Below are 13771 nucleotides of genomic sequence, written 5' to 3' on the forward strand. Positions count from 1 at the left end.
ATGTATGTGTATCTTTCTGTCTGTGTTTGTCTCACCCACCACCTCTACCACCACTTGACAACCGGTATTGGTGTGTTTGCATCCCTGTAGCATAGCAGTTCAGCAAAAGAGAACGATAGAATTAGTACCAAGCTTAAAAAAGAAGTACAGGGGTTGATTCATTCAACTAAAATTCAAGGCCATGCCCCAGCATGGCCACAATCTAATGACTGAAGTATGTAAAAGATAAAAGACACCTAGATGTGGAGAATTTCCATGTGTGTGTGTGTGTGTATGAACTCTCACTTGAAATGCCTTATCAAATGTGCCTCTCATACACTATTACCACCACTACCACACTATCACCCACACTACTGCCTTTACCATAATACCACCACATTGCCACTATCATCACAACATACCTCTACCACTGCTACTACCACCAAGAAACATTACCACTACTACTACACACACTGTCACTACCACACACCACCACCACCACCACTACACCGCCCACTTCCCCACTGCCACCCTACCTCCACCCATACTGCAATGGTCTGTAACTCCTACCACACCTCCATCCTAACCAAAAACCCCAACCAACCCCAAAACTCAATTCCTCTCATGTTTGTATATTTGCCAGGTCTTGGGGAACCGTCTTATTTCTATGTTGAAAGTGTCTTCGCCCTGCATGGAGTCATGATGTTTGTCTTCTTCCTGTTTGGAGTCTACTTCAGGTAAAAACAGCCTTTCTGCTTTCAGCGGTACAAGCGAGGGAGGACTTGTTAATATTGTTTGGGGGACACAGGATTCTAATTGTATGCGTGTAGAGAGTGGTCAGACTATTTCAGCAGCTGTTGTTTAATCAGAGATCAGCTCTAATGGAACGCCCACCTTATTTATAGAGCCAAAGCTGTAACCTCCATGAACTCCATGGCAGTGTTGCCCCACATGTCTGTTGAAATCACCAACCACAATAATCAAGTCTATATTATTTCATGTGTGACCATCCTGTCCTTTTTTGATATTATGGACCACATTGTCTAATATGTGTTTTTCTTAAGTTAGGAGGACGGGCTTTTTATTTAGTGTAAGAATTGCTGCTGTTGGTAGTGGTGGTGGTGATGGTGGTGTGCAGCCCCAGTTTACTCCTGGTTGAATATCCCTATAGTGCACCAGTTGTTGACCAAACAACCAGATCTAATACACAGACCCTAATGCACCTGGGATGCCATACCTTTGACTGATTGAAGGTAATACAGCACCTTCTGGGATGCAAAACTGCAGTTTGGATATATTTTATTCTCATGACCTGGTGCAGGCTGTAAGGTAAGAAGTTTGCTTCCTAGCCACATGGTTTTGAGTTCAATCCCACTGTGTGGCACTTTGGGCAAATATCTTCTACTATAACTTGTTACAACTTTAGTACAATTATAGCATAATTTTAATTAATCTAATTGTAGTATAATTTTAGTACCATTTTAGTATAATTTTAATATAATTTTAGTAGGATAATCTAATTTCTGTCTTTCTTCTCCAGTGACAGTATTTTTGGTGGAATTCTTGCCGTAACAGCTTTCTTTTGTAATCATGGAGAGGTTGGTTTGATTTTATTATTTTTTTCTATATTTATTAAATATTTTATTTTCTCCAAATAATTTGTTTTGCTCAAGAATACAACGCATTGCCTGGTCCAGGAATCAGAACCACAATCTTACAATCATTGATCTCCTTTGTTGACCCACCAAGTTACAGGGATGTAAACAAACCAACACAGTTGTGAAGTAGTTGGGAGCGGGGCACAAACACAAATGCAAAGACACACACATAGACATACACAAACAATGGGCTTCCTCACAGTTTCTATCTATCGAACTCATTCATAAGACCTTTGTAGGCCACATATGATAAGTGGAAGACACTTTGATATTTTCCCAACATGCCAAAGGCAATCCAATCCAATCCAGTGCTGTATGGCAGACACCAAATTGCTTTTTATGTTGATAATTACAGTGCAGACGTGGGTTTATAGCCTATTTCTTAACATTGATTCATTGGGTTGTCTTAACTCATTCGTTTCTCTCATTGCAGTGCACACGTGTCCACTGGACTCCTCCTCTGCGTGAGAGCTTTGCCTTCCCATTCTTCATCATGGAAATGTTTATAGTCACGCATGTCTTACGGTGAGTCATCATTCAACAGTGTTTTATAATTCATGTCTTGCAGAGAAATCATGCTGTGCATGTGTCAGGAATCGAATTAAAATGTCTTCATGTTTTAGCAAAGATTGAGTAGATCTGGAAAGATTTACACTTGTGTACGAATTACTGGAAAATGAACCCATGTGTAATCGTTCAGTTTCTTGCTGGGGATATGTTAGATATGGAACTGTAGGTATGGAGATCAAACCTAATCTCTTGCTGGTCTGCCTTTGTGCTGTGGGACTCTTTCTTCAGAGCTGACCTCCATATTTTGATGGAGCTCGATATTGAATCGCCTCTGTTAGCTTTGAGTGTGCAGAGTGTACAATAGGTATAACTGCTATACTCTAAGGTTCTGACCAGGTACACTATGCCAGTAGTATAACCACTGTAATATCAGAGGTACCTCAGTCAATTCTGACTGGGTACACTATGCCAGAAATGTAACCATTGTAATATCAGAAGTACTTCAGTTAATTCTGACTGGGTACGCTATGCCAGAAATATAACTACTATAATATCAGAGGTACCTCAGTCCATTCTGACTGGGTACACTATGCTAGAAATGTAACCATTGTAATATCAGAGGTCAACTGTTTACTATTTCTGTGACTGCCCACTCCCCTTGGTGCTCTAAGCACATGATTATTTTACTTAATGGTTAATCCAGCGCTGTATGTAAACCACCTACATAAACTTTGTGCCAAGAAAAACACACATGGTTTTCTGTTAACTTCCAGCAATTTTATAGTTTTCCAAATAATTGTGGAGTGTCCATGAGTATTGCTAGTATATTGAATCTTTCTAAATTTCAGAACAAATCGACCTATGTGGCGCCACAGTCTTCTTGTTGCCATAGCAGCTACATTGTTCATGATCCCATGGCAGGTAGGCATCAGTTGAAACATGTCTTTAGGTAGTAAGTTACTCACTTGAGGATTGTAGAAGATCCAACCAAGTACTTTGATTGAATAGTAGTCAATGTAGTAGTTGTTAAAAAAAGAGAACGAGAACCATATTGAAGTAACCATAATAAGCTGCCAACCCACTGCTGGTCTTCCATGAAAACAACCTTGCCCAGACTTGTACCCTGGAGGGGAACTTTCTAGGTGCAATCCCATGGTCATTTGTGACCAAAGGAGTTCTTTACCCTTTATGTTCAAATAAGCCAGATTCAACCTGTCACACCTGTCCTACAATGTCATTCCAAAAATAAATAATCACATCATTGAAATCTCAAAGCTATGAGATAATCCAGGATTAATTCAAAACAATGTGAATTAATAAGCAATGGATTTGACAGAATAATCTGAATGCTAAAAGGGTGAAGTGAGAATTAATATTAATCCAGAGATTTCACTAAACTCTAACAAATTGTTTGTTCTTTCTATGATTTTCTTTTTTTTGTTTTGTCTCTCCTTGCAGTTTGCTCAGTTTGCTCTGATGACCCAAACAATGTCAGTTTTTGCTACTTATATGTTAAACTTCATTGGATCTCGGAAACTTAAATTCATTGTGTTTGGCCAGTTGGTAAATATTCATTTCTGCTGTTTCATTAGAATTGGAAAGAATCATTCTTTAACTCCTTTGTTTATCATATCTGTGATGAGATATTCAGCTTTTGTTTCAATTAATTTCAAAATTTATGAAGAATTGTCATTATTAATTTGGTGTTTAGTAAACATAGAATTTTTGATGGAAACTTTTAATTTTAGACCCCTTTAAACCTTTTGAAAATTATGAAGAATTTAGTGAAATAACTCTCTCATAATTAAGTTGGTGTTGCAAACATAAATTAACATGGAATTAACATAAATTAACATGGAAACTTTTAGTTTAGATCACTTGAAGCCTTTTATTGGCATATTTCTGTTGAAATATACTGCCTTCTTATTATTGTTATTATTATTATTATTATTATTATTATTATCTCTTCAGTTAGGTTGGTTGATCAGTTGGACTCTGTTGTTCATGAATGAAATGTTACTCACATCCTTCTACTTCTCCTGTCTAATTACAGTGTTGGTAAGTAAATATCTCTCGATTGGCTTCAATCGTTTATCTCAGTTAAAGGTTTAATGGGACCACTTCAGGGATGTTTATCTATGTCACGTCGCTGACAAAGATCAGCTTGCAAAGAAAAACGCTTGGATTACTTAAGGACAATCTAGCTGTTATCAACAAAGATTAAATCCATTATCTGTTTGGTTTCAAACTCCAGCTCTGGACTTGTATTTCGTTATCTGAGATGAAGTGGTTCTTGGCTTCAGTTTTATGTACCAAGTAACACATGGGATAGATCAGCAATCTGGTATTGGTAACTTGATCAAGGAGGTCTGCCTCAGAAGGGGCTAGGTCTTGAGCCGTTGGACGGTATTTACATGTCTTTAAATTGTAATGTTCCATAATAGTGGGAGATAGTGTAGTATCAAAGAATAAGGCTTTCCATCTCATCCATCCCACATTGGTTGTAAACGGATGGCTAAGTTCCTGTTGGCGAATTGGAAACTACCACCCTCTCCAAATTGAGCAGCTCTACCACAGATTCTAGGCCACTAGAAAAGAAAGAGTGGGAGAAAGTTGTGGTGAAAGAGTACAGCAGGGTTCGCCACCATCCCCTGCCGGAGCCTCGTGGAGCATTAGGTGTTTTCGCTTAATAAACACTCACAACGCCCGGCCTGGGAATCGAAACTGCGACCCTATGACCGCGAGTCCACTGCACTAACCACTGGGCCATTGTGCCCCCCCCACACACACACACATCAGTGGCATAGCTAATAGAGGAGGTAGGGAAACAACTGCTCCCCCTGAGCACATTTTTCAAAATTGGTGCCTTTTCAATAATTTCTTTTTAACCCTTTAGTTATTGGTATCAATAGTTTTAAGTTTCGTACAATAATGAAACATGAAATTAATGACTGTAGAATGCAATTATGTATATTATAACAAATAGAATAAAATTGCTTGGTAGGTGTCACACTATCCTTTCTTTATGTGCTCCCCTCCCTCTAACTTTAGAACCTCATATATATGTGTGTGAGTGTGTCTTGTGCTATTCTTTATAGCATTTCTTTTTCTTCTTTTTAGGTGATTATGTTTCTGGAACCATTACTTGTGAAATTACGGCTCCGGATCTTAATTATGGTAAGAGAGTTTAATTGGTTATAAATTTATAGACTTGTCAGGATGTTTCCATTCTGTTAACTTAAGTTCTTATGACTTTTGGCTAGTGTTTAATAAACTAACATAAACTGAGAAAAGATTATTATTGTTGTTGAGTGAGAGAGCAGTGCATGTCATCAAAGTGACACTGGGGTACAGATATACGAAGCCCAGTATACCCATCACGACTACCCGTCTGATAAGGGTACACCAGGCACATGCCTCACAACCATGTGTGCGAGACATGGTGATCTCATATCAAGATAAACAGTGCATGACCTCGCAGGTGGGGCCCAGTTAGAATTTCCTTCGGGTCGAGGAGCCCATCCTGCTCAAAAGGTCCCTGAATAAGGGTTGTTTAAGGATGTTGAACAAAACACCCATGTTTCCAGAAGTGAATTATCCAAATCCGAAAGAATTCCTCATTTGTACAAGTTGGCTCCAAGTCTCACCCAGAGACCTCAGGAGACAACAAGTTCGAAGTTCATGTTGGTGTTATGCCTAGGATGTCATATATTTGGTTTTGCACACAGAATTGTTCCAGAGACTGTTTGAGAAAACAAGAAAATGATGAGTTTGTTTTAAAATTTAGGATTACATCGACAGTATTTTACGTCGGATATGGGCAGTTCCGATGAGCACTATCTTTGGATATTATTATTAAGGCGGTGAGCTGGTGAGGTTTTAGCATACCAGGCAAGATGCTGAGCAAGAGGCATCCGTGTCTACCGAGGTCAACTTTGTCTTTCATGATGATGATGATGATGATGTTATTGTACTCGTGGTTTTCTTCTTCTCTTTCAAGTTTACCCAGGGTTGTCTCCTCTTGACAGGAACCGTTGGATTCAAGATTCTGATTGGAAAAGTTTTAAAAATAGCTGACGATGTAAGTCGTTTCGCTTAATCTACTCTTTTCTCTTTCTTTTCTCAGATTCTCACTGCTTATCTCTCTCTCCCCCCTATTCCCTTCTCTCTCTCTTTCTCTTCCTCTCTCTCTCCCCATGCTTTTCCCCTCTCACTTCCTCTCTTATACTCTCTCTACCTCTCTATCTCTTCCTGTCTTTCTCTTCCTCTCTTTCTCTTCCTCTCTCTCACATCCTTTCCTCTTCCTCTCTCTGTCTCTTTTCATCTTTCTCCTCCTTTCTTTCTCTCTCTCCTTCTCTCCCCTCTCTCTCTCCAACTATACAACATTATCAGCTTATTAGCAGTGACATCACTAAATCTATAACAATAGCCACACCATATCTCTTCATCACAAAGGTTCAGCAAGCAAGCATCCTTATCAAATCAAACACTTCTCCCAAATCAGTCACCAAAAACCACAACACAACCTAACCAAAGGCACCGAACACCTTATATACACTCACCTTCCCAGGAACCATCTGCACGACTCTTTCCTTCTGTCACATACAAGTAAACGAAAAGGAAAATGTATCAACTCAAAAAGTCCAACGAAATCACTCGTCTACATCTAAAAGATCCAAAGACTGAAGGAATTCACTTAGATATATATTTACCTGTGCATATCACTTGCCAACAAGATAGCTACTTTGTGAACTTGCAAGAAATAACAGCTAAAGCTCCTTCAAATCACACTTTTTCATGCTAGAAAGTGGACACATTGGATAATGTAATACCTAGATCAGAAGAGGGCCACATGAGACTTGGCATTATCAGGTGGGTGCACTACTAAAATCAAATTCAAGGTAATTTTTCATTAGGTGTGACATGCAGAAAGCCCATTTTCTCTTATACAGCATAATATTAATGTTTTTTTTTAATGTTTTTTTTTTTTTGTATTTTCCAGGCTCACATTGGAGATTTACTCTTAACAAAATTCACCAACTTCAAGAATTTCCACACAATGTTGTATACATGTGCTGTGGAGTTTGACTTCATGGAGGCCGAAGTGAGTGGCTGCTATCTTCTTACTTCTTCTTGTCTCTTATAAGGGCAGCAACCTGGCAGGGGAGATTCAGCATAATGCATAATGTGACAAAACTGGCCCTTTGAAATACAGGAACTACACAACATTTTCGCCAGTTGAGTGGGCTGGGACAATGTGAAATAAAGTGTCTTGCTCAAGGACACAACACACTGCCAGATATTGAACTCATGACCCTAAGATGAATTGCTTTAATTCTTCTGTTGGTTTTGGTTAAATGCTTGTTCTCTTAGTATTTTTGTTGTGATCCTTGATTCATTCAATTAAGTCTTATTACTTTGAGGATCATGAATTAGCAAAAGAGCAAGATTTTTGCTATGAAGTTTCAGTTACTTTATCATTCGGTCATGTGATGTTCAATAAGTCCTGCGATTGGATGCTGCTTCAACAAACCCTATGACTAACATGGCTTAATTATTATTTGATAATTGTATTTTCTTTTAACACCTTTTTATTCCCAGACTCCAATACGTGTTTTAAAAACTCTTCTGGCTCCAGGAGTGCTTGTTGCCGTCCTTGCAATAATCATTTTAGTAAGTATCTCTTTGTCTATTTATTGATAGGTATCTCTATCTGTCTGTATTTCTCCATATCTATCCATCTCTCTATCTGTCTCTCCTTATTTCTATTTATCTACCTAATTTTCTGCATGTCTATTTATATATCCATCTATCTATCTATTTGTCCATCTGTCTGCCTGCCTGTCTATCTGTCCATTATTCTCTTTGTCCATCTATTTCTCTGTTTGCATGCCATTTAGAAAGGTCCTCATGTTGCAGTTTGTCCATGACTGATGTAGAGGCTTCTTTGTTGGTTAGTGATGACTGAGGATTGATGACTGATGTGCAAGGTTGTTGTATTGCAGATCTATCCAACCCATGTTAATATGGCTAAAAGGCCACCATGTTGTTGTTGTTTCTGTTGTTGTTGTTGTTGTTGGTGGTGGTGGTAGTGTCAGGGATGGTGACAGAGACAGCAGTCGTCATCACCACCACCACCACCACCACCACTACTTAATGGCTTACTGCTGTTTCGCACCAAATAATGTTGTCTTTTCTGTGAAACATTGCAGGTTGTTTATCAGGAATGGTTATCCTGGAAGAGGAAAAAGTCTGCAAAAGGAAAATCTGATGATATATTACGGTAAGTAATCCCAACTGAGAAGCAGTGACATAGCTAGAGTACGTTACTTTCTGAGTTCAAATTCCCCCAAGGTCAACTTTGCCTTTCATCTTTTCAGGGGTCAATAAAATAAGGACCAGTTGAGGGAGGGGGGGTTGATGTAATTGACGTACCCCGCTCCCCAGAATTGCTGGCCTTGTGCCAAAATTTGAAATCAATTAGTGTTGTTGTTCTTTATAATGTGATTAATCTTTTTGCTATGTTTTATAAAATTTCAATGTTTTAAACTTTGTTTTTTTTTCTCTCTATTTTTCCTGTTTTCCTGAAATATTTCCAGAGATGATAAAAGCAAACCATATGCTGAGGTAAATAACTCTGCATTTATCACATGTTAGTTTTTTTGATTCTGCTACCACCACCACCACCACCACCACCACCACCTCCACCGCTACAATCACTGCCATCATCACCGCTGCATCGAGAGATCACAGCTCTGACGCTAAGGACATGTGGTTAGAATGTGACAGGATGGAATCACAAGTCCAATTCTCCAAGCTGAGCCAAACGACAGTAGGCCTAGGGGTAGACCAAGGGCGAGATGGTTGGATAATGTTCATAATCTCTGGTGGGGACAGTTGCTTATGATAGGACCCTAGAGTTTCTGTGTCTGAGAACTCTGTCCACACAACCAAGCCAGGTATTGTGAACAGAGAAAATGGATGGACAGAAATAAGATCATTCCCACACACACACAAACGCACTATTGTAGTCATCACCATTATTGGGGAATTTTTACATTTATATAATGCTTGGAACTAATTGGTACATATTTTACCGATCCCAAAAGAATGAAAGGCAGAGTCAACCTCGGCCGAATTTGAACTTAGAAGGTAAAGAGCCGGAGGAAGTGCCACTAAGCATTTTGTCCGTCATGCTTACGAATCAGCCAAGCACGCTACTTTAGAATTCAAATAAAAAAAGAGAGTTGTGTCCCCTGCTCTATGAAATTTATGCAATGTTAAAACTTGCGATTTTGGGAGCAGATTTTAATCATTGCACGAACAGATTTTTTATGCCCAAATAATTGTTTTAGAGTTAAATTATTTGTCAGTGAGATGACATATGGTACTCAAGTTCAAAAACATCCAAGTTCAGAGAGTCTGTATGATTTAATGGTTTCATTAATGTTCGTTAATACTATCACTGTTTAAGAATTATAACTGTTATGGAACGAGTGTAACATGTAAACGCTGTTGTCAATGTAACGAACTTTGTAAAAATCCCAAACATATCAGAAATCAATTTTCCTCTTTCAATCGTCTCAATGCTTAATAATTTTGTTTTCCTATCTGTTTCTTTTTCTTCTTCTCCCATCAGTTGGTCTACCATATTTTCCAGCTGTTAGCATTTACAGCTATGGCTGTACTGATAATGAGGTTGAAGCTTTTCTGGACACCACACCTGTGTCTTATGACTTCACTGTTAGCCTACAGACAGGTAAAGCTCTTGTTTTTTTTTTTGTTTTTCTGTTTTTCCACTGACAGTCTGATGAGGTGAGGTGCTGTCCTCACTACATCACCAAACTGTAATTTCAGTCCTGTTTACTTACAGACAAGTAGATTACTGCCATTTAATCTCAAGTCACCTGTGGTGCTGCCGCCACATTACCCACAAACATCTGAGATATTTCCATATGGAATAAAGACACCATCATGGATCAACTTGCTTGTTTGCTTCATGCTCTTGCTTGATGGAACTGGGGGTCATCCCAGGTTAATGGTCTCAGAGGCGGCGGTGTGCGTAGAGCTGACCATAGAGTTGATGGAGAGCACCGGTGGGCCTGATTGACACTACGCATGAAAAATGATGGATCAACAGAGAACTAAATTAATGTTGATGACAATGATAGACTTACTGACATCTGAGGAACTGTCATGTGACACACGGCGCTTTAAGTGTTATGACGTGACTGTCTGACATCTGAGGTACCATCAGGTGATCCACACACTCCTTAAGTATTGTAATATGGTCCACAAATATCTAAGGTACCATTTTGTGATACTGAAGTAACTGACATACTGTTATAGCCTCAAGATACCTGTTTTACTATCTGGTGACCCGAGAGGGCTATCTTTTGACCCACAGCTATGAATCGTCATCTTGTGAACTATAAATTATCTCAGGTTTTGTGACAAACAGATAACTCAGTTATTTTGAACATAGAGGCATTTGAAACACTGTTTTGGGGCCTGTAGCTGATGTGTACTCTGTTGTGACGTACAGTTATCTGAGGTACTGTACTGTTTTGTACCATTCAAATTTCTGAGGTACTGACTTGTATCCTGAAGCTACCCAAGGCACCTTCTTAAAAATACTACCTTTAAAATATGGAAATATTTTGTGTTAGATTAAACATCACAGAACTTTAACTAACTTCATTATAACTTTTTTTTATGACCCCTGTTTTAGCTGTTTGGATGGGTTGGCAACAAAGAACGTCACTTTGCTCTGCTGGCCCTCTACTTAGCTGGAACAATGTATCAGGGTTACAAGAATATCAGTCATCAGCTTAGCATTGTCGGTGAATTCAGCAACGTCCCCCTGGAGCAACTGGTCGAATGGATTGTGTACAACACTGATAAGAGTAAGTCTCTCTCTCTCTCTTTCTCTCTTGAATTGATCAAAGTGTCTCTCACTACTTCTCTCTTTCCTCTTCTGTCCCTTCTTCTCTCTACTCCAATCGCATAAGTTAACTCCTTTCTCTGGCTATATGTGTGTATAGAGGAAGGACATCACCAGTTAACAAATGATCTTCTCTCTCTTATGATACTCCTGTCATCATACAATGAGTGACTGCTGCTAATTTGTGGCTCACTGCAAACAAACGACAGGGCATGGCACTGCCAACCAGTGACTTATTTGGTCTGTGTTTAACTCTTTAGCATTTAAACTAGCCAGATCCAACCTGAATGTGTTACCTGTTTTATGTTCAAACTGGCCAGATTTCGCCTCTCACACCTACCCTACAATCTCATTCTAAATATAAACAATTGCATTCATTGAAATTTTCTTTGCTACAAGATGATGTGTAATTAATTCAAAACAATATGAATAAATGAGAATTACATTTGACAGAATAAATTGAATGCTAAAGAGTTAAACCCTGCGCTGGTTGTAGAAATTCTTAGATTCTGTGATGAAGTTGTCATTTGGTAGATCCTGTGTATCTTACTCTACATATATAAACAACTTTGGTCTTCAAACATATTTGTGAACTCTGTATCTCAACTTTAACCAAATTTGTCTGCTTCCTCTCCCAGATGCTGTGTTTGCTGGTGCCATGCCAACAATGGCAACGGTAAAGCTTTGCACAAAAAGACCCATAGTGAATCATCCACATTATGAAGATGTTGGTCTAAGGTAAGTGGACAGTCTATTCCATTATGTGTTTTTACATGTGTGTTCCAGGATTCATGTTTAACACCATCTGTTCCACCATCACCCTCATCATTGTTTAACATCCATGTTTCCATGCTGGCATGGATTGGATGGTTTTGACAGGAGCTGTTCAGACTCTAATTGTGTGTTGTGGTATGGCTTCTGTAGTCGGATGCCCTTCCTAACACCAACCCCTTTACAGAAAGTGGACTGGCTGCTTTTTACGTGCCTCCAGTACGGGTGTGTTCATGCAGCACCAGCACGAGTGCCTTTCATGTGGCAGTGGCACCTGCAAAGGGCAGCAATTTTACTTAGCTTGATGTATCTTCAGTAAAAGTACAGTAAAATCACCACAACTCCTGGTCCCTTGTCATTTCCTCAGTGAGGCCCAGCATCCGAAGATCTTTTCTCACCACTTCATCCCACATCTTCTTGGGTCTACCCTTGACACAGGTTCCCTCCACAATTAGAGCTTGGCACTTCATGATGCAGCTGTCCCTATCCATAGGCATTTACTGACCAAAGACAAAAATAAAACTTTAATTTTATTACACGGTTTTATATTTGAACGTCATTGATTGGTTTATATCTTACATTATCTCACCGTTACATGTTTAATTGCAGGGAACGGACAATGAAAGTTTATTCAATGTACAGTCGGAAACCGGTGAAGGATGTGAAAAAGAACCTGGTTGATTTACATGTGGACTATGCTATCTTGGAGGGGTCATGGTGCCGAAAACGGTCAAGGTAGGAAATTCTTCTGATTCACTCCAACTATAGACAACAATAACAATTACAACAAAATTATACATCAAAGTATTAAGGCAGTGAGAATGTGTATGGAGAGAGAAAGAGAGAGGGGGGGAGAGTGAGAAATGATCCTGCCCAAAGTTATTTTTCATTTATCAAACCCAACTTCCTCTTCTATTAATCCTTTAGCATTCAGATTACTCTGTCAAATGTAATGCTTAATTATTCATCTTATCTATAAAATTAATCCTGTATTGTCTTGCAGGGCCATCTATCTGAAGGGATTTGTGATTTGTCTGCCTTCCCACTTACTAAGACTTTGGTTTTTGCTAGATTGATTCAAAGGCCCTTCAATTCTAGACCTTGCTTCTGCACCTGAAACTTCTCCTCTACTTCTGATAGTGACTCAGCTATTAGAGCAAGATCATCAGCATAGAGGAGCTCCCAGGGGCATCCTGTTTTGAATTCCTCTGTTATTGCTTGGAGGACTATGATGAATAAGAGAGGGCTGAGGACTGATCCTTGGTGGAGCCCTACTTCTACTTAGAATTCTTCACTATACTTGTTGCCAAGGTAGAGTTGGGGATAGTGCACCAACAATGTATACTAACACATGCATGCATAATAATAATAGTTTCATATGTTGAGAAATACTTCAAACATATTTGTCAGGCACAACCCGCACCAGTTTTTGTTCTTGTTTTCAACTATAAACGTTTTATTTTCATTCTTTTCTCTTCCAGAGAGGGCTGCGCCATGCCAGAAATCTGGGATTTGAGTGACAAAGTGAACCAAAACAAGAAACCAGTTTGTTTGACACTAAATGAGAATGCCGAACCCTACTTCAAGACGGTCTATCGAAATGAAGTTTACACAGTGCTGAAAGTGCAATGACACCCCTCCACCCTCCCTCATCCCCTACACACTAATGAATCTGTCTGAGTTTGAACCTTAAACATGGGTGGTTAGGAAATAAAACATTCCTGTGGAGAGAAGACCCTCCTCCTTGCCCCTGCCCCCCTGCCATTTTCTCTTCTTTTTTTTTTTACTGTTAATTTTCTCTTTAGATTTAAAACAGAATGGAGAGTCTGTTCTCATCAGCATTTCATTACTAAATGCATTTCAACAACATACTTTTATAAATATTATCATATAAACACACACACACACA

The 13771-nt window shown here is 39.1% G+C and overlaps 1 protein-coding gene across 1 annotated transcript in view; it reads left to right on the plus strand.

Moving 5' to 3' along the window:
* LOC106870513 (probable C-mannosyltransferase DPY19L1) overlaps positions 1–13765 on the plus strand; it is a 25814-nt gene extending 12049 nt beyond the window's left edge. Inside the window, exons 5-21 of the mRNA XM_014916629.2 lie at positions 623–716; positions 1520–1577; positions 2071–2162; positions 2996–3068; positions 3606–3710; positions 4119–4205; positions 5268–5324; positions 6148–6228; positions 7150–7251; positions 7749–7820; positions 8360–8430; positions 8747–8774; positions 9787–9906; positions 10879–11053; positions 11730–11829; positions 12472–12597; positions 13344–13765. Of these exons, the coding sequence (XP_014772115.1) occupies positions 623–716; positions 1520–1577; positions 2071–2162; positions 2996–3068; positions 3606–3710; positions 4119–4205; positions 5268–5324; positions 6148–6228; positions 7150–7251; positions 7749–7820; positions 8360–8430; positions 8747–8774; positions 9787–9906; positions 10879–11053; positions 11730–11829; positions 12472–12597; positions 13344–13494 (1592 nt within the window). The 3' untranslated portion in view covers positions 13495–13765. The remainder of the gene's footprint in view (positions 1–622; positions 717–1519; positions 1578–2070; positions 2163–2995; positions 3069–3605; positions 3711–4118; positions 4206–5267; positions 5325–6147; positions 6229–7149; positions 7252–7748; positions 7821–8359; positions 8431–8746; positions 8775–9786; positions 9907–10878; positions 11054–11729; positions 11830–12471; positions 12598–13343) is intronic.
* Positions 13766–13771: the final 6 nt, after the last annotated feature.

Source organism: Octopus bimaculoides, chromosome 27 (genome assembly GCF_001194135.2).
Source record: "Octopus bimaculoides isolate UCB-OBI-ISO-001 chromosome 27, ASM119413v2, whole genome shotgun sequence".
NCBI classification, from domain to species: domain Eukaryota; kingdom Metazoa; phylum Mollusca; class Cephalopoda; order Octopoda; family Octopodidae; genus Octopus; species Octopus bimaculoides.